Below are 25,425 nucleotides of genomic sequence, written 5' to 3' on the forward strand. Positions count from 1 at the left end.
TTTTTCTGCAGAGACCTGGGTCATGTTGTGAAAAAGGCATGAATGTACCCATCAGAATCTCACAGCATACATAAAAGTGCATACATTATTCTGATCAGTCTGGCATTAGCTGACAGATGGCACTGCCATCACATAGAATCAATCTGAAAAACGTGATTTTTTTTTTTTTTTTTTTTTTTTTTGTCACCACATGCTGCAGGGACTTGGTATCATGCAGAAGATGACCTTCAGACATCTTATTAATGTTGGTAGGTATATAGGAGCAAAAAGCTCTTCTGGCAGTTCTATCCTTCATGTTAGTCCCTGAAAAATTAATCTATTAATCAAAGATTTGCCATAATTCACTCCAGTTTCTTGGTATTAACTAGGCAATGAAATAGCACAAAAGGGCAATTTCTTCTTGAAGTAGACAGCTTTATTCTGTCCAATTTTCTTGGCAAGGCATAAATTTTAGGGAGTACTGACTACCAGCTTGTGCAAAAAAGTGGCTGAAGTTGGAAAGTTGCAGAGTTCTGAAGGGTCGCGTAACTGAAGGGAAGGATATAACAGGCTTACGTGTCTCCTGCGAGGCTCTTCAAATACACCTGCAGCCCACTCTTGTGCACTGAATTAAACTGTACTGCAAGGTGTCCCAAACACAATAAACCAGCAATGCTGGAAAAAGGGAGTTCTGAAAAAATAAGCTTCCCTCAAACTCTGGGTGATGAAAATTTGGAGGCCTGCATACTTTATAGGGGACAAGATACTTTGAAATCATGAACACTTGGAAAGTTGACCTGCCAAATGGTAGTGATAATAGAAAGCCTGAAATAGTAGGAATGAAGTAGACCTTAATTAGCTCAAGATAGAGTCTTAAGACTGCCAATGTTTTAGTAGCTACTCTGAAGCTAAATTTGACAATGGTGAAGTCTCTGGTAAATATTTAATGAAGCCTGTTCAGGAAGACTGATTCTATTCCTACTTTCCTGCACCTCATTATAATGTTTAAAATGTCAGTAGCTTTTCTTTCAAAATTACGAGTGGTAATATGGGAGAATATTGTGTTTAAAACACTGGAAAGCACTGTTGGGACACAGTAAAGTTTTAATTTATAGCACAATAAATGAGCATTCTGCTATTGCTGTTTGGGAGAGAGGGGAAGAGTGTACATTTGATTTACATAATCTGTCTTGGCTGACAAATGGAAGTGAGCCTAAATTAAGTCTTTAACCATTAATCCTGTCTGATTTGCTAGATTTCAGGGCCCAGAGACCTGTCTTGACAGGTTAGTGAGTAGATGTTAATCTGGGTTTCTTGAGCAAGAATCTGCAGGTGTCCAGCTACCCTTTTTCTTCCTGACCTCCTCCAAGTTGAAGCTAATTATTTTTTGGCTAGAGCTATACTGCTTGAATTTGGTGGTGGGAGGAGAGGAAGTGGCTGTTTTGATGGAGTCTGGTTTTAGTTAGAGTCCTGTCTGCTACCTACAAAATAAAACCAGCAATCCAAACTGCACTCCTGCCCCTTTATCAGGCCACAAATCTCTGTCCTTCATTTACAGTTGTAGGTTGTGGTTCTACACTGTATGCCTTTCTAGTTTTAAAATATGACTACTGTGCAGTCACTGTTTTTGTGGGCGCGTCGCTGCTTTTGTGGATACGTTTTTATCTCTGCTGGCTAACCACCAGTGTCTGACATTGCTAAGGAAGGGGGAAACCTTGAGTTTAATATTCATTTGAGTTTTTTTTCCTCTGCATCTGGTTCAAAATAATCCCAACTGCTTTTCTTATGCTTCAAAGCGTTGGTATCTGGATAGCAAAACTTTAGGAGTTCAGGCAGATATGTGAAGATGCAGAGTGGGAGCGAAGGTGTTAGCCTTGTTTCTAAATGAAAAAGATGTTATCTTGCTCTGCCCCTACGTTAGGTTCTTTTGTCCTATTCTGCCCCTCCTTCTATCCCCTCACCTTCTAGATAATTAAATTTAAGTCAGCAAATGTTTTGCATGTTGTAGAGGTCTCAAAGTTCCTACAGCTAACAAAGGCAGCTAGCCAGAGAAGAGTGATCCCTGGTGATGAACAGTGTAGAATAATCTCAATGCCAGAGGAGTTGATTCTTTGGTCAAATTTATCTTACGTGTAGCATCTCTGACATGTAATAAAGGGTGCACTCATATTGCAGTTTAGGCATAATTAGTTAAAAAGGTCACTTAGGCATGAGACCCACATGAGTGGGAAAGAAGGCTTAGCTAGTTTTAATACTGATTATAGTTTTTGATAATATTATGTCATGTAGGAGCCGTGGTGTGTATGTTGGAGTCAATAAATATCTGTTTAGTTTAGTGTTGTAATTTTTAATGCGTTCCTAAGGAAAAGGATGATTCTTTGCTATAATTGATTTGTCTGAATAGTGACGCTCTTAATGTGGAATGCATATGATAAGGAAATGGGAGGGAAAGCTCTTACTTTCCCAGAGCAAGAATGGTAGAAGTACATGCTGCAGACAGACCAAAAGCTGATTCCTGTAATCTCATGTCTCCCACCAGGAAGAGATATATAGGTGGCAGCGTGACAGTTCTTTGTCAGGAGCTGTTCAGTACAGCCAGCTCTCAAATTGTGAGCACAAAATACTGATGGTATTGGGAAAGTGATGAAACTTGCTTTGTTTTTTTGCGAGGATTTTGAGAGTAATGGCTTTTGTAGCGTCCTTAGGAAGTTTTCATCAGGTATCAAACCATTTCAGGGAAAATGAAAATACTTGGTTACCTTTGCATAGCGTCTACATTGTGCAAGTCCAGCATTATTACTGTGATGGATAATTATGTTGGAAGATCAATGATTTCAGAAGAGTATCTCTAGGATGATACTGCCTTGAAAGGCATGACAGTACCAAAAGGTGTTTCTGAGAGTTCAGGTCTAATTCAGTTTAAGTAGAGCATACAACTTGGATGATCACTTACGTATATCCTGCCTTTCCTGCTTTAGCACTTTTAGCCTACTGGAATGGGTCGTGAAGGTGCTTCCTGCTCAGTTCAGGTTTAAGCATAGTTCTGAACAGATCTAGAATTCTGTGCTAATATAATCTGTCTGACTGTCTTTGTGGATCTACCCTGCCAGTGTGTAAATATGAAAGTTGACTTTGTTCTGAAAAATCAAATGGCTTAAGGAAGGCACACAGAAGGGCCATATTTATAGTGCAAATTTAAGGTAATATTGGACTCATCTTAAGATAACAATAGCCATTAAACTTTTTTGTTTCTGCAGTCTCTCTCTGAAGGATTTTCTATTAACATCACCCTTCAAATCAGGAAGACTGAAAACAGTTTACATGAGAATTTTGGAGTTTATTTTCCTATTGGAAGTGTTTAGGATATGGATACAAAAATCAGCTTTTGTGAAGGTCTTTAAATGATGCATATGGAAGGTGATACTTCCAGATATGACATTGTTAAACATTTATTTTATAGCTATACCCTAATGTATTGAGAAACAAAAGGATTATTTATACAGAAAAAAACAGCAGCAGAAATGTTTCTAAATACAGGCCTCAGAAATATCCCTTGAAGATTGCATGTCTTGCTGTGAAAGTATCTTTATAAAGTTCTCAGACCTCATATGTAGTAATACAGTGGTAACTTGAATCTATTCAACAGCTGCTCGTTTCAGAACAGTGTTTGGTTCTTCTATTGATCTAATTCTTTTTACTGAATATGACCTCAAGAGGTGACCTGCTCTGATAAGATATGCTGGTTTTAAATGCTAACAATGCATAGTTAGATTAAAATAAAACTAGGAAACATTTTAGCCCCAAGGTGATCACCAGTGCCAATAAAACTAAGACTGTCTCCAGCAGTTCCGTGTTCTTAGTCCTGGAAGAGGGTAAACCTCTTATCAGTTTTCCTAATTTCCGCCCTCCCCCCGCTATGGTCGTTCACTACAAACTGTGTTTGGCTCTCTTGCCAGCTGCATCTTTTCAATTATTTCTACTGTTACTTGTTAACTTGCTCTTGCCAATATATAGCACCAGTTTTACTGCCTTTCCCTCTAACAATGTATTTGTATTTCAGGGAGTTGATTCACTTGCTCATTCACCTTTCTGAAGCTTTGCGTGAAGCACAACTTAAACTCATACTGGTCATCCCTCCTGCAGTTGCACCAGGGTGAGTATTCCTATTTAGATGGCAGGTTTCAGATGAGAAATACTTTCTTGTCTGATATACAATAAATTCAAAGCTTTGTTTATAGCTATGCAGCTTAAATGAATAAGAAATTCTTTTTGATTGGTAGTCCTGTCTTCATGCATGTTGCACTGAATAGTCTTAGTAATGATGTGCATTCATATATACCTTATAACTTTTGATGTCAAAATAATTTGCAGAGGGACTTCCTATTGTGGTGTTAACCCAAAATGTCTGGTAAGAACTCCAAGGAGAACAAGAGCAGAAACAGTTGTGGAACTTAATGACTTGTTGCCAAGGAGTGAAAAGGGTGTCGTAAAGGTAGCATATAAAAGAACTTTCTGAGCCTCTGGGCACAGTTTCAGCTATGATAGATAATAGTTATTCTTTAAGTCAGAAAAACAGAGCTACAGGAAGGAATTATATCTATAATAGGGCTGTGAGTTTTTAAAATTATTTATTTTGACTTGATAGTTCATATGTACAGAAAATGCATTTAGTAAGAGGATATTTAGAATTGTTAATGATTCTGTTTATTTGTGCAATGATTTGAATCTGACAGATGTAGCAGTTTATATGCTCTTCTGACTCAACAGCAGTAAGCAGTTCTTATCTTCCAGTGTTTATAGCAGACAGATACTTACTTCCTAAGATTGTATTTGTTGAAAAAACAAAACCCATGTGGAAAATGAGAATGTAATTTCATTATATGTGGAAGGAATTTGAATCCTCTTTAAGTTTTTACATTTTTAAGAAAAGATTCTACATTGTCTTTAAGTGATGTATAGTAAAACTGAAAAATCACAGTTTTACTATATTCCTAGTCTTTTTCTGCAAAGAAAATGGTGCTCCAGTATTTTGGTATTTCAGGTAGACTGTGTCTAGTCCTTCAGGGTTTTGTATGATCAATCAGTGATTACATCCATGTGAGAGTAGGCAGATAGAACTGAAGACAAGGGTAGAAGGTGATCCAGAATACCAGCAGAGTGATGTGACTTCGTTATTGTAATTTCAAATTGAAATGTGGGCTATGCCAATGCTATACAGCTTTATTAGCAAGAGTTTTGCCAATATCCATCTGTCATTTGGTAACGTTTGTTCACATTTGGATGCTCTTCCAGGTCAAAAGATCCATGGTATCCTTGCATCATGAGCATAGCTTTCTGTTGTGCTACCTTGTGGAAAAGTGTTTATGGTATACAATAGTGCTACAAGGAATACATCATGCCTTTTGGAGAATTGTGGTAATAAGGGTTATCTTATCCCCAAAACTACCAAGTTCTGAATCTCTGTATTCCACTCTCCCCTTTCCTTGCTTCTCAAAGGTAATGAGTGTCCCTGTTACACTGTGGATAGGCCAAATGTTAAAGTTATGTATATGTCATGGGTGATGGCCTTTTACTGTCAGTGAGAAGCTCCAAATCCCTACTAGTTTTTTTTAAGAGGCTTGATGGGGACTCTTGTCATATGGGACTGCAGAATAATGAAGCATAACCTGTTGTAGGGGATTACGTACACGGAACAGTCTTCATGAAGTAACTGAGTATGTTGCAGTGGGTTCTGCTAACTGCAGAATAGGTGACAGATGGGGACACACGTGCTAATCCTATGTCATGCTTATTCCTTATCTCTGAATTTTACCTAATGGAATAGGTACCTCCTCCTGGTTATGCAGATATTTTTGGCTTACTGGGCTTAACTTGCTGATAATAATAACTGGGGAAGACTTGTAATATTTGCATAGTCAGCAATGCAAGATTTTTTTTTTTTCCCAAGTTTCCTTTTTCCTTCAAGCTGTTCAGCAACCTTATGCCTGCACGTGAAAATTCAGTAATGTAAGTCAATCTTGAATAGAGAGCCATTATTAGGTATTTTTCAGAGGAGAGTTAGTAGACAGCTGAAGAAAAATATTACAATGTCTTATTTTTCTCACCTTGGGCTGTATAACAGTATGGACAGGCTTGCAGCCACTACAGTTTATGACAGTTTAACAGCACAGTTTCATGATGGTGTTGTGCAACCTCCTAAATTTCTTGTAGGCTGTCACAGTCTTTCAGTGTACATTCATTTTCAAGGTGCCAAAAAGGCTGATATAATGGAATGCCTGAGCAGACTTGTAAATGTCTCTTCTGTGGCTGGACTTTTCTCTGCAATGGTCTCAAGTTCTTGTTGAGTTTTGTGGGGAGGTCCGATAGCAAGAGGGGAAAAGAAGGCATTTCTGCCTACAGATATCTGTGCAGAGCTTAAATGCTGCCTGCTGAAAAGATTCAGGGACCCTGTAGTAGGTGACTAAAAAGTTGTCTATGTGCTGAGATCAGTTAGCGTCTGCACTATAACTGTGATGCCAGCTGTTCTGTAGATCAGTGATGTAACCCTGTATTGTGGTTTAACCCCAGTCAGCAGCCAAGCACCACGCAGCCGCTCCCTCACTCCCTGCCCTCCTGCAGATAAGATAAGTTTAATAATAAGATAAGAACATTTTAATAACTAAAGTAAAATATAATACTAACAATAATAATAATGAAATATAATAATAATGAAAAGGAATATAACAAAAAAAAAGGGGGTGGAGGGGGGAAGGGAAAAAACCCCAGTGATGCACAATGCAATTGCTAACCACCTGCTGACCGATGCCAGAGCCGCGATCCGCCCCTCCCCGCCAACTCCCCCCAGTTTATATACTGGGCATGATGTTCCATGGTATGGAATATCCCTTTGGCTAGTTCGGGTCAGCTGTCCTGGCTCTGCTCCCTCCCAGCTTCTTGCACACCTGCTTGCTGGCAGAGCATGGGAAGCTGAAAAGTCCTTGGCTTAAGATAAGCGCTACTTAGCAACAACTAAAACATCAGAGTGTTATCAACATCATTCTCACACTAAATCCAAAACACAGCACTGTACCAGCTACTAAGAAGAAAATTAACTCTATCCCAGCTGAAACCAGGGCACCCCGTCCAAACCAATTCCTGAATATAGGATATGTACTTTCTACAATCTTAAGACTGTAAGCCCAAAATAATACCTACCTGTAATTTTGTTCTTCAGTAGCTTCATGAAATCTGATTGCAGTTTATTTTCTGTAAAACTGTGTACTTCAGGATGTTTTTTCTTGCTTTATATTTTCCTCTGTTGCACAGTATAACAGCTTTATATCCTTAAAATGAAGTAGCTAGTTTAATGCAAAAAGCCCTTTGCTTCTGTGTGTGGCTGGCCACCAAATTTTGATAGGCAGAGAGGGAGAAGCAATGTGTTGAAGACTGGCAAAAGCAAACAAAATAAATTCCATGTAAATTGGTGAAGTAGACAGTCCTGTAAAATAATACCTGTGCAGAGCCCTTTTCTTTAGGGACTGAAGGGCTCTGACAGCCTAGCTGCATTTTAAGGAGATTCTTTCCTATCACTCAAGCCTCTCTGTTTCTACCTCAGTTCTGGTGGTTTTTTTGCGTCATGTTTTGTGAGACACTTTATTAGTAGAACAGTACTAGTTTCTAGTGCATTATGGCATTAAGAGAGTAGATCTGAGTCTCAGGACAACACCAGACTTATGCTGCTGTTTCGTTTTCTCTAGACATGGTGTGGCTTGTTCCCTTTTCCTCCCTGTGCTCTGTATTTTCCATGGTCTTCCCATGTCAGAATATACACCCTGTAATCCTGAGGCAGTTTGGCACACTGCTACATTCCAAGTCTTGTAATGCGCAAAAAGGAATGCACTATATAAATGGGGTCATGAATTTATTGTTTGTCCACTTAATGTTTTAATGGTCTGATAGTCCAAATTATCTAGTTAATATAGAAAAGCCTCATTAACATTACAGCTAGAATTGTTATGCAGAGCCTTCCCACTTTCTACCCCTTTTCTATGGTGTTATGCTCACCCTTCCACTGTTCTGTGGGTCCTGAGGTTGACACACAGTATTCCTTGAGCAGAAGGATGAGTTATCATCATGGTGAGGTCTTTCTCAGGAGCAGTGTGATATTCATGCTGGAGGCTGCTTCTTTGTCAGCCTTGGCTTTCACTTGGGGCTATTTCACATGTTTTCTTATCACAATCTACTTCCTTTTCATTGGCTCTCAGCTGAAGTTTGAAGTTTGTGCAAACTCCTCAGGTCAGTCAGACCTTTTCCATATGTGGTATTCCTGGAGCTGGAGTCAGTAGCCAGTTGACCACCACACAATTATTTGAAAGAAAGTTCAGGCCATAAGATGCAGAGGATTTTAAAAAGGAGGAAGCTTTTCATCAGCACTGTTCCTCAGGATGAGGCATCACGTATGTTCCAAGTAATCAGAGCTACAGGGCTCTGTTGTTCCTTACTGTCATGGATGTCTTTGCATGGCTGTTGAGAGCTACTTTTGTGGCTGGTAGTACTTGAGTCTTAGGAAGTCAGCCTTCTCTGTCAAGAGAAGGTTGAGAGTCATTCAGATTTGCTTCAGAATATAAATGCTTAGAAGCTGCTTCTGATGCATGGATGGCTTTGCTGGTAAAACTTTCTACTATAGGGAAGGTTCCAGGAACTGAACAACACTTTTGGCTATTGCCCTCTGAAATGCTAGCATGGCTCCCAGTAAGCCAAAGTGTTATATGCCTTCTATTAACTCATTGCACCACAGAGCAGTAACTGCAACACTTCTTTAAAAATAAAGGCATGGAAACTAAGTCCTTAAAAACCTATTCCTGGCTCATGAGATAACCTTTGCAACATTCACAGACCATTAATGCTCTCATTTCTTGCATATTTCTCTGGAAAATTGTGGACTGGTATGCCTTTGTGTCACATGGATGTTCAATGGTGATAACAAATACTTTGAGAATTCTCGTGCTTTGGTTAAGTCAAAAATAATGAGAAATTACTATGTCTTCTCTCCTGTCTGTCATTTATTCCAGTCTTTCATGCTGCCCTCTTATGATCTACATTTCATCCCAATTGATAGTTCCTTTTTAAAGCAATTTTCTGTTGCTATTAATTGTAGTCTATTACAGATAAAGCAAAGGAGAACACTTTAAAACATTTTTCTAAAATGCTTTATCAGTCATTTCATCACACAGACGCTTTTTAAAATACTAATGTATGCTCTGGTAGAATTTAAGTAATTGCTGTAAACAATGTTCACATTAAAGTGCATTAGCTTCTTTTGGTGGTAGGGAGAAAGTGGAGACTAGTACAAACCTTAAGATTCCTGTTCATTGTGATGCCTATTGACATTACCAGATTCAGTCTCATAGCCAGAGGGACCTAAATCTGTTTTGTTTATATACAGTCACATGGGGCTCTACAGTCTAGTTTTTCTAAATCCAGAAACAAGAGTTGAAGCCACTATAAGCCCTTAGGATTCTTAACCACATTTTGCCTTGACCAGAATTTGCTTTGTTATGGTAACTGTATCTTTCAGGACTATTTCACAGTTGAACACCACACTGAGGTTTGAATCTTGTGTTGTCATTGCCTCTCCTGCTGCTGTCCTGAATATTGACAGGATAGTGGGTTCACAGTTGCAAAACCTTTCTGAACTGGGATTTAGAGATGCCCTATTAGAGCTGGGAAGAGCTGTCTATCTAAAGTGCAATTTTTAACCTGAAATATGTATTACATGCCTGTCCCTAAATAGCCTTATCTGTAGAGAGGTAGTAAAGTGTTCCTGTTTTCTAGCTGTGGGAAATAACACCTGTAGTTTATATGAAAGAATCCAAAAATCTCATTCCTCTAAACCAATTATTTTGTTTCTTTATGCATTCCTAAAGTTTCTGGGATTTATTCATAAACCTGTATTGCCCAGGAGAATGCATTAGTCGCATTCTTTTCAATTAATACTGTTATATAAGCCAACTGGCTGTGTCTTCCATGTATGTCTTCCTATTGCTTTAACTAGAAAAAATACTTTAACTTCTTGAGTAAATAGGTAGCTGAAAGTACATTCATAAGTTAAGGAAACATCCTAAAATGTTCACAATGTCCATGCATGCTTTAAAGCTTAGAAGTATGTTGGATTTAATTATATCAATAAGCAGAATCCTGACATTTTCTTTCTGTCTTACTTGACTTTTTAGTTAGTAGCTGTACCTGAAATTTTTTGATTTATAGGATAACAAGGCTTCAACTGAAAAGTGCTTCCCATTGTGTATGAAATATCTCGTGTCTTGAAACTCACTTTGGGTTTTAACACACATGGTTGAAAGTGTGCTTTAATGCATCTTATATTCTTTATTTGTTGGAATCACTGTAGACTGTTAATCAAAAATACAGCAAAAGGCATGGAAATAAGTACTATCAAGAATCAAATAATATTTTAGAGTTCAGCAGCTGGCAAAAGACTGATAAAGTAGACATGAGCTATATGTGGAATACTGTAACCAGCTGGGATGCTAGGAGCTGAAACATTGTTCCTTTTGTGTTCTGCTCTGATTAAAATTTAAAGAGAGAGCATAGTTAAATGTAAGCAGTTTATTTAGGAATTTGTAATTTAGACTCGTTTGATATGCATTAAGATCAAAGCAGTCTGGCAGCAAATGCTGTCTGAAAGGAGATACTTCTAAGAGCTAAAAATACTGGTTTGTTTAGGGAAAAACAGTCTGGAAAATGCAGCATTGCATGTGAGATCAAGTGCATGATGCAGGAAGGAAACATTGGATCATCTGTTTAACTTCTCGAACTCAGCTTTTTCAAACAAACTGAGACTGATCCTCTAGTTGAAGCTTGCTTTTATAACTAAAGGATCCAGTGAAGTCTTTGGTTTTTGGTTTGCTTGTGAAATGTTCTGGACTAAAAGAAAACTTCACTTGAAAAACAAATTTTTTTTTTTAAATCCAGACATTTTATATATTCCTTCACAGCTTTTTTTTAATGTATCTGTTTACAGCATTGTCCAGAGACAGTTGCACTGGCATAATCCAGGGGTGGGAATGCGTGGAGGCTGATCAGGAGGCAGGAATCTCTCTAGCAAGCTTTGCTGTCACAGAGAATGCATGTAGAGCTACCATGGTGCCAAACACAGATTGAGATAGTATTTCCATCCACCTGATATCCAGGAATTGCATGATTTTCCTGCAAACATAAGTGGTTTGCAAGAGAGAGGAACAGCAGAAGCCAGCTATGCTCTAAAAAGTTTGTGTTATACTGTGACTCTCCTCTGGGATGGGAGACTTGTGGTTGCATCTGTCTGAAGAGAGGTGCTAGGATTGCTGTGTTATGTAAATGGTTGCTAGAGCAGATGGTTTGCTGAAGACTTCCAGCCTGTCTTTCAACAGACTGTCTCAAAATGTTAGTGTTACTGCTTTTAACATGCATGGATACGGATGCATGTATAAACTATACAAGTACCATTTCTAAAACAGCAACAGGTAGCCAGGCATATTCTGCCCATTGGTGATGGTGGGTAATTCCATTTGTGCTGACTAATTCTGGGTTTGGTTAAATTTCTGGCTTAAATATGCGCACTTCAGTGGTTATTGTACTGCAGAAATTACACTGGTGAAAGCTGTGTGGATGTTTTTATACTGATATCACAAGGCTCTTTCCAAATAGGATAGCTGTGCTGGAGTGAACTACCTTTATGCCTAAATATGCTGTTGTGGGGGGGGAAAGATGGCAAATGGGACTTGAAACTTGGTTGCACCTGTTCTTTTAAGTCTGTAAATCACAGGGATTGAGTCGGTCATTTTATTTTTTTTCTCTATACTTACATGCTTTATAATATGTTAGGGATGCTTTTTCAAAGGCAAAAAGTGAGGCTTTGAATTTGAATTGTAACTCTTTCCTGTCTGCAAGTAAATTGAATTTAATCTGACTAGATTATTACATATTTTGTCCAGGTTCAACAACCACTTTATCCATGATGTTTCCCAGTTACTGTGAAGAAAACAATGAGTAAAGAAATTCTTAACCTTATTTAGATGAGCTATCATTGGAAAGAGCATCAGTAATACTCCTGTTTCCTGCTGCCCTGAGAAAGATCAAAGGCAGACAAAAAGCTCTTGAGAGCTGTGGATGGGATGTTGTCTTCAGAGGGATTCTGAATCTAGCCATGGTTGCATAACCATGGCCTTTCTGGCATTTGTAGTTTATTATGGATGTTAGACATACAGTGTAACAGCGTTAAGGATCAGCTTGGTATACACTAAGTTATTAAAAGCTGTTAGTTTTGCTAAACACAGTGTTAAATAACTCTATATTTATACAGACAGGTTGTTAGTGGTCACTTTTCTTGGACTTTTATTGTCCCCTGAAGTATAATCCTTTGCACAAAGTAGCAATAAAAAAATGGCATTGGCTATATCACTTCATAATATAACACCGTGCACTTTACTTGCATTTTGATGGTTAGGATATGCACCAAGCAGTTTGTCCTGTGTGATGGATATCCTTTTAAAACACCTGTCTTCAGGTTACGAGACAGTAGCCACTCCTTGAATAGCAGATGATTCTCTCTTGAAGTCGTATGGAATCTGTAAATGAGAAAAAGTAAAATCTCCAGTAAACAAACTCGGTTGCCAAGGCGAGCAGCTGCGGTGCCGGCACGATCCACAGCGGAGCGCTCTGGCGTGGTGCACAGGGGGGGTTCCTGAACTGGGGAAACCTCGGGGGGGCCGAGAGAGCTGCCAGGAGCCCGCAGCTTGCGCAACAGCGGCTGACGAGACCTGGGCGGGGCCAGGAGCAACGACGGCCAAGCCCCTCCCCCGTGTATAAAAGAAGGCCCTAGGGAGCGCTAGCAACCAGGAGCGCCGCGAACAGGACGGGCAAACAGCGTGTGACGCAGCAGTTTGCGCGGAAGGGCGTGCAGGAAGGGTGCTGAAGCTCTGCCAGCTCAACCAAGAAGCAATGGTATCCACCCAGCAGAAAGCCATGGCCTCTCTAAACTCTACACCTGCCACGACTGACACAGCTTCCCAGACAGAGCTGCGATGGGAACATGCTGCCACCCAGGTGTCAGGCTGCAGCATGTGCCCTACTCTTATGCCAGTACCGGATGGCAGTAGCGAGCACACCTGTGGGAGGTGCACCCAGGTAGAGGAGCTCTTCTGCTTAGTGACAGAGCTCCAGGAGGAAGTGAGTAGGTTGAGGAGTATCAGGGAGTCCAAGAAAGATTACTGGAATCGCACCCTACCTTCCCTGGGATAGGCCTGTCAGGCAGACAGGGCACATGACACACAGGATTCCCTGTCCTCTCTCCACCTGGCTGAATGTGGTGACTCAAGGCATAGGGGGCAATGGCAACAAGTTCCTGCCTGGTGCAGCACACACGTCTCCTCTGTGACTACCCCACCTTCCCAGGTGCCCTTGCATAATAGATGCGAGGCTCTGCAAGTGGAACTGAAAAATGATGAGGACGATGGTTCATCTAGGTTGGAAGAGTCACCAAGGTTAAGTGGTGATGGAGGCCTACACCCTCTGTTGAAACTGCTTCCATAAAGGAAAAAAAGACGGGTCATTGTCATAGGAGACTCTGTCCTGACGGGAACAGGTGGCCCAATATGCAGACTGGACCCACTTATGAGGGAAGTCTGCTGCCTCCCTGGAGCCCGGGTTAAAGATGTGGCGAGGAAACTTCCTACCCTGGTACAGCCCTTGGATTATTATCCGTTATTGATTTTTTTCACGTAGGCAGTGACGAAGTTGCAACAAGAAGTCTGAGGGCAATCAAGAGAAACTTCAGGGCCTTGGGACGACTGATTAAGGGATCAGGAGCACAAGTACCATTGTCCTCTATCCTTACAGTTGCAGGGAATGATGAGGGAAGAAACAGGAGGACCTGGCAGATCAATACCTGGCTCTGAGCCTGGTGTCACTGGCAGAATTATGGGTTTTTTGATCATAGGTCGGTCTACATGACACCACGCCTGCTGGCGACAGATGGGATACACATGTCTTAAAGGGGGGAAAAAGGATCTTTGCAGAGGAGTTGGCAGAGCTCATTGAGATTTAAACTAGATTTGAAGCGGGAAAGGGATAAAATCAGGCTTGCTAGAGATAAGCCTGGGGGCGGCATGCCAATGTTTGAGGGACAGTGTGCTAACGACATCCTTCGGTCTGCCATCTCAGTAGAGGTAGGGGATGGAGATCCATGTGGCAGCAAAGACACGGGGGTTATTGATGTGTTAGAAACCACGAAAGCACCTGAGAACAGTCACATAGGAATCAGGGCTTCTCCCCCCCAAAAGGTGGCAGGATCAATAGCCCAACTGAAGTGCATCTACACCAATGCACACAGCATGGGCAACAAACAGGAGGAGCTGGAAGCCATTGTGCAACTGGAAAACTATGATACAGTTGCGATCATGGAAACATAATGGGATGACTCACAACTGGAGTGCTACAATGGATGGCTATGAAATCTTCAGAAGGGATAGGCAAGGAAGGAGAGGTGGTGGGTTAGCCCTCTATGTTAGGGAGTGTTTTGACTGTCTAGAGCTTGACGATGGTGATGAAAGGGTTGGTGTTTATGGGTAAGAATTGGGGGGGAAGGCCAACAAGGCAGATATCATGGTGGGAGTATGTTATAGAGCACCCAACCAGGATGAAGAGACAGGTGAAATATTCTATAAGCAGCTGGAAGAACTTTCACAATTGCTAGCCCTTGTTCTCATCGGGGACTTAAACTTACCAGATGTCCACTGGAAATACAATACAGCAGAGAAGAAACAGTCTAGGAGGTTCCTGGAGTGTGTGGAGGATAACTTCCTGACTCAGCTGGTGAGTGAGCCAACTAGGGAAGGTGCCTCGCTGGACTTGTTTGCGAACAGAGAAGGACTTGTGAGTGATGTGATGTTTGGAGGCCATCTTGGGCACAGCGATCATGAAATGACAGTTTTCTCAATTCTGGGAGAAGTAAGGAGGGGGGTTAGCTGAAGTGCCACCTTGGACTTCCAGAGGGCAGACTTTGGCCTGTTTAGGGGCCTGGTTGACAGAGTCCCTTGGGAGGCAGTCCTGAAAGGCAAAGGAGTCTAGGAAGGCTGGACATTCTTCAGGAAGGAAATCTTAAAGGTACAGGAGGAAGCTGTCCCTATATGCCGAAAGATGAGCCAGCAGGGAAGAAGACCGGCCTGGCTGAATAGAGAGCTTTGGCTGAGGAAAAAAGACAGTTTATGACCTTCGGAAGAAGGGGCAGGCAACTCAGGAGGACTACAAGGAGGACTACATAATTCATGAGGTTATGCAGGGAGAAAATTAGAAGGGCCAAAGCCCAACTAGAACTTAATCTGGCTACTGCAGTAAAAGACAATCAAAATGTTTCTAGAAATACATTAACAACAAAAGGCAGGCTAAGGAGAATCTCCATCCTTTATTGGATGCGGGGGGAAGCATAGTGACAAAGGCTGAGGAAAAGGCTGAGGTACTCAATGCCTTCTTTGCCTCAGTCTTTAATAGTAAGACCAGTTGTTGTCAGGGCACCCAGCCCCCTGAGCTGGAAGACAGGGAGCAGAAAGAAGCCCCTATAATCCAAGGGGAAATAGTTAGCAAGCTGGTACACCACTTAGACACACACAAATCTATGGGGCTGGATGGGATTCACCGAAGGGTACTGAGGGAGCTGGCAGAAGTGCTCACCAAGCCACTTTCAATCATTTATCAGCAGTCCTGGCTAACTGGCGAGGTCCCAGTTGACTGGAGGTTAGCAAATGTGACGCCCATCTACAAGAAGGGCCAGAAGGAGGATCCAGGGAACTACAGGCCTGTCAGTCTGACCTCGGTGCTGGGGAAGGTTATGGAGCAGATCGTCTTGAGTGCCATCACACTGCACGTACAGGACCGCCAGGTGATCAGGCCCAGTCAGCATAAGTTATGAAAGGCAGGTCCTGCTTGACTAACCTGATCGCCTTCTGTGACAAGGGGACCTGCTTAGTGGATGAGGGAAAGGCCATGGACCTTGTTTACCTGGACTTTGTAAAGCCTTTGACACCATTTCCCACAGCGTTCTCCTGGAGACACTGGCTGCTCGTGGCTTGGACGGGCGTACTCTTCGCTGGGTAAAAAACTGGCTGGATGGTTGGGCCCAAAGAGTTGTGGTGAATGGAGTTAAATTCAGTTGGTGGCCTGTCATAAGTGGTGTTCCCCAGGGCTCAGTATTGGGGCCAGTTCTGTTTAATACCTTTATCAATGATCTGGATGAGGGGATCGAGTGCACCCTCAGTAAGTTTGCAGAGGACACCAAGTTGGGCGGGAGTGTTGATCTGCTGGAGCGTAGAAAGGCTCTACAGAGGGATCTGGACAGGCTGGATCGATGGGCCGAGGCCAACTGTGTGAGATTCAACAAGGCTAAGTGCCGGGTCCTGCACTTGGGTCACAACAACCCCATGCAATGCTATAGGGTTGGGGAAGAGTGGCTGGAAAGCTGCCCAGCGGAAAAGGACCTGGGGGTGTTGGTCAACAGCCGCCTGAATATGAGCTGGCAGTGTGCCCAGGTGGCCAAGAAGGCCAATAGCATCCTGGCTTGTATCGGAAATAGTGCGGCCAGCAGGACTACAGGAGCGATCGTCCCCCTGTACTCGGCGCTGGTGGGGCGACGCCTCGAATACTGTGTGCAGTTTTGGGCCCCTCACTGCGAGAAAGACATTGAGGTGCTGGAGCGTGTCCAAAGAAGAGCAACAAAGCTGGTAAAGGGTCCAGAGAACAAGTCTTATGAGGAGTGGCTGAGGGAACTGGGGTTGTTTAGTCTGGAGAAAAGGAGGCTGAGGGGAGACCTTATCGCTTTCCACAACCTCCTGAAAGGAGGCTGTAGCGAGGTGGGTGTCAGTCTCTTTTCCTAGGTAACAAGTGATAGGACAAGAGGAAATGGCTTCAAGTTGCACCAGGGGAAGTTTAGATTGGATGTTAGGAAAAATTTCTTCACCGAAAGGGTTATCAAGCACTGGAACAGGCTGCCCAGGGAAGTGGTGGAGTCACCATCCCTGGAGGTATTTAAAAGATGTGTAGACGTGGTGCTTAGGGACATGGTTTAGTGGTGGACTTGGCAGTGTTAGGTTTGTGGTTGGACTCAATGATCTTAAGGGTCTTTTCCAACCTAAATGATTCTATGAATCTATGAAATACGTTGACTTATTTCACATGTCATTGAGAACTTTTTGGGGGTCTTTTTTAAGGAAGATCACATTTAAGATACTAAGAGCTTGTTTTGTCATACCCTGAGTATATGATGAAGCTACAAAAAGCACTGGTCACTTTGTCACTGTTAAGAGTTTTAGAATTACAGATGAAAAGCCTGTTAAAGTAGTGATTGCTGCATTTCTGAAAAAAAAAAAAAATCTGCTTAAAACCTCCAAAACTTTGGAGTTTTGTATGTATCAATCATAATTAAAATGCATGGAAGACAGTTTTAAAAACAGATTACTTCAATTGTTTAAGAAGCCCCAGGTAGCACAAGGCAGCCTTATACTTCAGTAATTTTGTCATATCTAGCATGATAATACTAGATGTATATCAGACCTTGATCCTTGGTTTAAGTAATAGTATGCAAAATAGCTGCTGTTCTTACCTATGTCTTAACAACATGCTTACCAGTACAAAGCAGAGGTCATTGAGCAGTATGTTTTCATTTAACCTTATGGGACATGGTTTTTGGGATTACTGGCACGAATGAAGCACCCTGTAAACAAATCATTGCAGCTATCACTGTCCTCATGAAGTTCTCAAAAATACTACTACTGGTAAACTGCATACAGTTTAGCTAGAATAAATTGTTATCTCCTGGCCAGTTCCTGATAGTATATATCAAAGTAGTATTTAAATTTAAAACAAGCATGTTTGTCTCTCATAAAAGGTGTACTTAACCTTACAGTTTCACATCTGGCAGAAGGACTGGGAAGCATTAGTGGAAATATGAAGTATGGTTCCTCATCTCTAAAACAAAAGCTCTCAGTGTGAATTTGATGTAAGTGCCAGCTTTCTTAAAATAGTGCACTCTGCAGATGTGCGACTGTTGGACTGGGATGACATTTCAGGTGGGACCCATCAGCGAACCTTGTATGGAATAAATAAACCAAAATCTGTTAATGTTTTAGTATGGGTCATATTGTCTAGACCTTGGATCGTTCTTCTCTGGGCTCTCTCTAAATCTCCTACATCTTCCTTAATATATGGTTCCTTGAACGACATATTTTAAGCCGTGGCCCTTAGATTTTCCAGGAAGAAATATGTGTCCATATGGTATAGAGCAGAATGTATAGGACAGCACATATCAACTGTGTGGCACATGCCTAGCAAGTCTAGTATATTCTGGATACATTAGACCTGTTGTATAGGCAGAATAAAAATCAGTCTTTGCTGACTCTCTGCAGAGGCTGCTGGACCTCTGTAAAATCTGGGCCAAAGAAGTGGTAGGGCAATGTATCTTGAATGAAAGTGACATAAAGCATTTTCCTAAAACAGTAAGGCTGGTGGATTGTTTTTAAGTTTGTGGAAGATACCAGATTGGTAAGTAAACGTTTAACAGGAGGTGATCAGATCTTGAAGTTATTCCAGAAACATTAAAAATTACCTGGGATTAATGCCATGAGATTAAGTAAAGATGGATATAAAATACTATTTTAAGGAGGGAGAAGTAACACATGGAAATGCATGGAAACTTTCTGGGCAGACCTGTGTTGGAAGAGGATCAGACAACTTCAGAATGCCGAGGCAACAGTGCTGTGAGATGTAGGGAAAGGGACACTTTTCATTTTGAGACAATTGGCAGGGAGCTTTCAGGGTGACAAAAGGTAATTATTCTGCTCTCAGTGGTAGGCAGGTCTCATGGAAAACTGAGTCTGGGGTACTATATTTATAGGAGGATGTAGAAAAATGAGAGTGTTTAGAAGAAAGCAAGAAAAATGGCTAGAAGTATTGATAATGTCTCCTTTGAGGAAAGTTTGAAAAACTGTAGTTAGTGTATCAAAAAGAGGAAAAAGTGTCAGGAGACATAATAAGTCTTAAAATGTGTTAACAGGGGCTGTAGAAGCGACAGGGATACATTGGTCTTTACATCAGCTTGGAAGAAAAGGATAAAAATACTCTTAGTTCATGATAAAGAATTCTTAGGTTGAACAGTAGAAAAAGAATAATGTCGGATGGCAGAACACTGTAGAAACACCTAGGAAAATTTTAGAATCTTCATATGCATTTTGAACTTGATGATACACATCTAGGTAGCAGGTGATACACAGCTGTGTGAGGAGAAAAGGGAGAGCAGCACCTTCATTAATTTCTTTGGGTGGCAGAATTAATGCTCCATAAATGCCTGTTCAGCAGAAGAGTGCAGGGAAGCAGAGCTGAGCCAGTGGGAGAAAGAAGAAAAAGAGTACACTCTGTTGTGAAACTTTCTTCCTCTGTCCCAGGAACAAAGCAAACATTCACAAATAAACCTTCCCCCTGTTTCTCTTGAACAGCTGTGGGCAGCTCCTTGTGCAGGGCATACACCTAGGACTCAGGCTAGCCTTATTCTTTTTTTAAATAGATACTTTTGAAGACTTTCTTTGTTAAGCCTTCCTACTAAAGTTTTAGGTAAGCTAGAAATCTAGAGAAGTTTTTCTTTTAGTTGTAATTAAAAAAGGGTGGGTGGGGCAGACACAGCAAAGGAATGGAGAGAGCTGAAGATACCTAAGTCAGGTTTTGGCATTCTGTTCTTAAATTGAGACTTTATAGGCTTGCTTTTAGCCTCAGTGAATTAAAATGACAGGTAAACATTTCCAAAATAATGTCTAAAACACTGAAGAGGCCCATGCTGTTAAATTTATAACCTTATGTGAATTTTCATGAGTTGTCTAAAACTGACAAAACATGCCTATGACAACACATTTTCTGTCAGATACTGTGCTGGCTGTTTTCTCCTTGCTCTGAAAAGTTTGCCACATCTGTATGTGAAGCACAGCATCTCAAAGCGTGTTTCTGCTTCCCATCCATTCTTAGCTAAGTGCACTTATATCCCAACCATCATTTTTAACTGCTGCTTCTTACTGTGGCTGATCTCTTGTTTGATTGGAAAAAAAAGTTGAAAATCATAGCACTTCTTACATTTCAAACAGTCTGAAGTCTTAAGATTTGGTAACTGATTTGGGTTATGCTGAGGTTAAGTGTTCTTGATGCTACCTTTTTTTAAAAGCAATGAGAAGTTTCTGGCGGAGGATATTTTTGGTTTACGTATGCATTATGAGACAAGGGACTTTGAGGAAAAACTGAAAATATCTCAAGAGTGATTACTGTATCACTGTTTTTAGAGTAGGGAGATTATAAAGCCTTGACAGGGTTTTACTGTGATTCAGCAACTTTCCTTTTTTCAGCTTGTCGTTGTTTAACCCCAGCCAGCAACTAAGTACCACACAGCTGCTTCCCTCTCCCGCTCCCAGTGGGATGGGGAGGAGGAAAAAAAGGTAAAACTTGCGGTTTGAGATAACAGTTTAATAACTAAAGTAAAATAAAATATAATACTAATACTAATAAAAATATAATAATAATAGTAATGAAAAGGAATATAACAAAAAAAAAAAGAGAGAAGTAAAACCCTAGAAAAGACAGGTGATGTACAATGCAACTGCTCACCACCCGCTGACCGATGCCCGAGCAGCGATCCACCGCTCCCAGCCAACTCCCCCCTGTTTATATACTGGGCATGACGTTCTAGGGTATGGAATATCCCTTTGGCTAGTTCGGCTCAGCTGCCCTGGCTATGCTCCCTCCCAGCTTCTTGCACACCTGCTTGCTGGCAGAGCATGGGAAACTGAAAAAATCCTTAACTTAAGATAAGCGCTACTTAGCAACAACTAAAACATCGGAGCGTTATCAACATCATTCTCACACTAAATCCAAAACACAGCACTGTACCAGCTACTGAGAAGAAAATTAACTCTGTCCCAGCTGAAACCAGGACACGGCCTCAAAGTGTTTTTGATTTAAGCCATTAAAGAGAATGCATTTTATGTTCAAATGGCGCTTAGTACTATTTTGAAAATCTTCATTATAGTATACTCGTTGTTCTAGGAGCTGGATCTGTTGACATTCCTGAACAAGGTCAGGAGGAATGTTCTATACTGGTTTTGCTTTAGTTTTGTAATAGTGGGGGCGGAGGGTAGACAAGACTGATTCTAAATTCCTGTATTTTTGTCATGAAAAGATGAGCAGTCTCGCTTGGTAGCTTTGAAACAGCATTCTTCATTCATTGAACAGTAAGGTTTGTTATGGTGAGATGTGGATATATGGAGTTAACCTAGCTTCTTTTAGGAGATTCCTGGGGGAAAAAAAAGAGGCAGTTAACACAGATGCCTATTTAGTGTCATGCTGCTCAGGCAGAATTATTCCAAGATTGATAGTAATCTGGACAAATATTTATTCTTTTCTAAAAACATATAGCTGAAATCCTTCCAGGACTGTATGGGGGCTGTAAAGGTTAGATGACACTAATCCTTTCTTTGGGAAGGAAGAAATTGTATTTCCAGGAAAACAAGATGTTATCTTGTTAAAAACAGTTCTTTTGGTGGAATAGAAAGTGAAGAGAAAACTTTTCTGGAGAAATTGGGAAGCTTTTTGTAGTGTCTCTGCTGTTTATGGAGAGATATTTATATAATAGGGTTTTCCTCCTTTAGACCACTAGTTGACTGTTCAGAATAGGTGGATGTTTCTTTGTGTTTTTCATTTGTTGTGAGAATCAGCTTTCTCTTAGACCTCACTATAAGTTTTATGGATCAAGATCCACCTCTGTATTAGGGGGAATCCTAGAATTGTTCTGTATGCTGTCAGCAAGGTATGTAAGAATGGATTTGGGGGACGGACACCCCCCAGCGTTTTGAAGTGATTTATCTTTTTAAAATGTTCTTGCTAAAGTTTAAGTTATTACTACCTTCATTATGCTAAACTTAGTATAATCTCTTAAGATAAATACAAGAAGAAAATGGTCAAACAATATACATTTGCTCTCTGAACTTTAAAAGAAAGCCAGACAACTGAATTAATGAAAATCACTTGCTCAGCAGCTGGAACCAGAGATGGCTGAAAAGCAGGATTTCCAGTTTGTGCCAAAATATCCAGCAAACCAGAAGTTTTGATATTTAGGTTCTTCAGCTTACTCCACTGTAAGGCTGTTTTAATACCTGTTTGTTCTTTAGAGAGTTTACAAAATACTTCTCTGCTATGCAGCAGTCTTGCTCATAACTCGTTACTTGCTCGTGAAACACGTGCAGTTAAATCTGTAGTTGAGCATGTCTTTCATTTTTCACTTTTTTAGATTGTAGGCTTTGAAAAGAGCATATGAAAGCTATTGCAGTCTTGGAAAATAATCCATATCAAATTTGTCTGTCTTTTTTGGCTTCTTGAGATGCACAGCAGTAGTGCGGCTGCTTTCGTTTGAAAGCCACAGGAACCCAAACCACTTTTCTCTCCAAATATTTGAACATAATGTATGCTCCTCATTCAAAATACAGCAAGCATCCCTAACTTTGGGTGTTCATATTTGCATATGTAAGAGTAAAAAAAAAAAAAAAAAAAAATCTACAGCCTCTCTGCCTGTTAGTTTAAGCTTCTCTAGGTACGTACTGTCAGTATTTTCCACCTCTAAACTCCCACTTCTCCAAAATGAAGATTTTAGCTATTCAGTTTATTCTTTATTCTTGCTGCAAAAACATTGCAGACGTGAAGGAATATCTTAAGTAGCTTCAGCTCTTTCTTTCCAGAGTTGCTGTGCAATGAAAATTACCAGAATCTATGCAGTCTTCATTACTGCTATCCAGTAGCAGTTGCTATCAGCTTAGTTTTGCTACCCTGCCTCTTGGGAAATATTGGCAGCAGGGCAGACAACTTGTCCCTCCTCTTACTTTGTACTGTCATGCTCTTTTCCTCCTTTCCTATAAATATACATACATACTTGACAGAAAAGTAGGAAGAATACATGATGGAAAATTGCTTGTTGACCTCACAGTTGCCCAGCTCAATAGATGCCACAATTGACCGGTGTTTTGCATATGTGATAAAGGAAACAGGTGGTTTAGTCTCTTAGAAGTTGATTATTAATGGATATTTGTAATTATTAAGGTAATCTGTATTTTTCACCAGGAGTCTGTCATCTTCAGAAGTTGGTGCAGATTCAATTGCCTTGCCATAACTTTGTGTATACAGAGTGATATGTTTGTGGGTTCACTACTCCAGTATATATGCACTGTTTTCCTTAGAAGCATTTCTAGCAAGTAGTAATTATGATGCAGAATATGCGTGTAAACAACAGTATAATTTTTATGATAATGTATGGTAAACAAATTCAATTAAATTATGTAGAGCTTCTAAGATGTCTCTGTTTTGGAGTGAAATGGGAACCATCACTTACTTTTAACATCATTCTCAGGCAGGACTATGCAGGCCAGAATATAAAGCCTTGATAAGTAAATAATGCCAGGAATCAAAACAGCAGGAAACCTATTGCTTGTTTCAGATGGAGTTTTAAATTACCAGATTAGGTCAAATAACAGCATACTAGAAAAACAACTTTGTGGAGTAGTGTTTATTAAGTAGGATTCTGTTTTACCAATACCTACACTTAACGTTATGAAAGGTTAAAATGTTTGTGAGAAACCTGGCCATAATAATCATATTTTGTTGGAATCAATAATACTCTTGCTGCACTTTTCTGATCTTTCTACATGTCTGATTATCTTTCTTACTTTTCCTTCCAATTTGACAAATGAGGTCACATAAAAGCAAGCAATTCTAAAAATGATCAGTGTGTATTCATTGTAGAGTTAGCTAGTGTATACACCAAGTATGCTCTCCCATGCTTGCTGTTGCTAATAAAGAAATTTGATGCTGGAAGGCAATCTCTTTGGGCAAGCAATATACAGAAAATGGGACTTGAGAAGGAAAATCTGAAAATTATAACTATGCACAGTTTCCTATTTGTTGCGCCTGGTTGGTAATAACACCAACTAGGTGTTGCCCTCCATTGTTCCTGTAGTTGTCAATCTTCCTGTGAGTATCCTCAAAAAAAAAGGCACTGTCAGGAATATGGAGAGTACAGTTACATATCAAGAGATTTTGAAACCGGACTCTGTGCATAAAATTCAGCACTCAAGAAGGCATAGAAATGACTCGTAAGTGGGCTGTCTAGGCTAGCTGACTGGCATAATAGTTTTTATTGCATATTAGAGAATCTGTAAAATATGTGTGACTTGGATCACAAGATACAGCTTGAGATATGAGTTTATATCGAGGGGAGCAGAAAACTGGGTAGGAGATAACTGCCGACTGCTTCTGAGTAACAGTTATTGGACAAAGTTTAATAACCTCTTCAAATTATAGTAATACTATTGAATCGTACTCAAGAGTCGTGCTGTTGGGCTCATGGGTTTTGTTTCTTCCCTGCATAAAGGCTTAAAGTATAGGTCTGTCAGTCACATCTCTTTTTAAGCTGAATTCTGTTAGCTACAGTAAATCTGGATGCTTGTTAATGGCTCTAAACTACATCTGTTTTCCTTGCCAATGACTTCCCTGGTTTTGCTGCTGTTTGTTGGGCTGCCAGCTCAGTACAGCATAGCTCTGACTGCAACCATGAAAGGTTCAATGCATTTTGTATAGATTCAGAAAGGACTTGAGAGGAACAAATCTATTCTTAGAAGTGGCTTTTTAAAGACTATGGCTTACTATATAAAAATTAATGCAGCCAAGGTCTGACTGCACTAACACATGCTGAAGCAGGTGTACACATCAGTTTTTGAATTCCCATTAGGGAGAATTGTTAAAATAATCTGTACGTCAGCTAACGATGGTCAAAGAGAAGAGAGTGTGGAATGTGTTCCTCACCATTGTCTTGCGTTTGTAGCTCTACTAATTCTGAGCCAGATGCTGTAGAGCAATTCCTGCATAAGTTTCAGTGTGAAGTTGGAAAACTTTCAAAAAAAAAAAAAAAAAACCCAAACCCAACCCATTTTAATCTTTGCAAGGAGGAATTAAGCCTGCATTTGGTATGTTAGAGTTTTTAAATTAGGCTCATATGCTCCAGGGTACAAGCTTGTTTTGCGTGATGTTCTGCTATTGGAGCATGGCTTGCCTGGGCATTAAGCCCTGGCATGAAAGGCACTAGAATAGTTTGGAAATTAGGAGAACCAAATGGTGACACAGTGGATGTTCATTTATGCATAGTCTTGCTTAAATGACTCCTCTGAAGAGGCTGAAGCAACATAACAGAAAGAGCATTAAAGGAGAGCTGTTTATATATATGTTTATATTTATATATATAAAGCGCCTATCACCATATTGATAAACATTCTTTGGAACCACTCTGACAGCAGAGGTAAGAACAGGAGTCAGCCTGTCAGTACCTCAGCACTTCTGTTTCCAACC

The 25,425-nt window shown here is 40.5% G+C and overlaps 1 protein-coding gene across 4 annotated transcripts in view; it reads left to right on the forward strand.

The window, feature by feature from the left end:
• CHID1 (chitinase domain containing 1) overlaps positions 1-25,425 on the forward strand; it is a 134,331-nt gene that overhangs the window by 15,451 nt on the left and 93,455 nt on the right. For all 4 annotated transcript variants that reach the window (XM_050898287.1, XM_050898289.1, XM_050898288.1 and 1 more), the window contains exon 8: positions 4,040-4,132. In XM_050898287.1, the coding sequence (XP_050754244.1) occupies positions 4,040-4,132 (93 nt within the window). The remainder of the gene's footprint in view (positions 1-4,039; positions 4,133-25,425) is intronic.

This window comes from Gymnogyps californianus, chromosome 5 (genome assembly GCF_018139145.2).
Source record: "Gymnogyps californianus isolate 813 chromosome 5, ASM1813914v2, whole genome shotgun sequence".
Classification (NCBI taxonomy): Eukaryota; Metazoa; Chordata; class Aves; order Accipitriformes; family Cathartidae; genus Gymnogyps; species Gymnogyps californianus.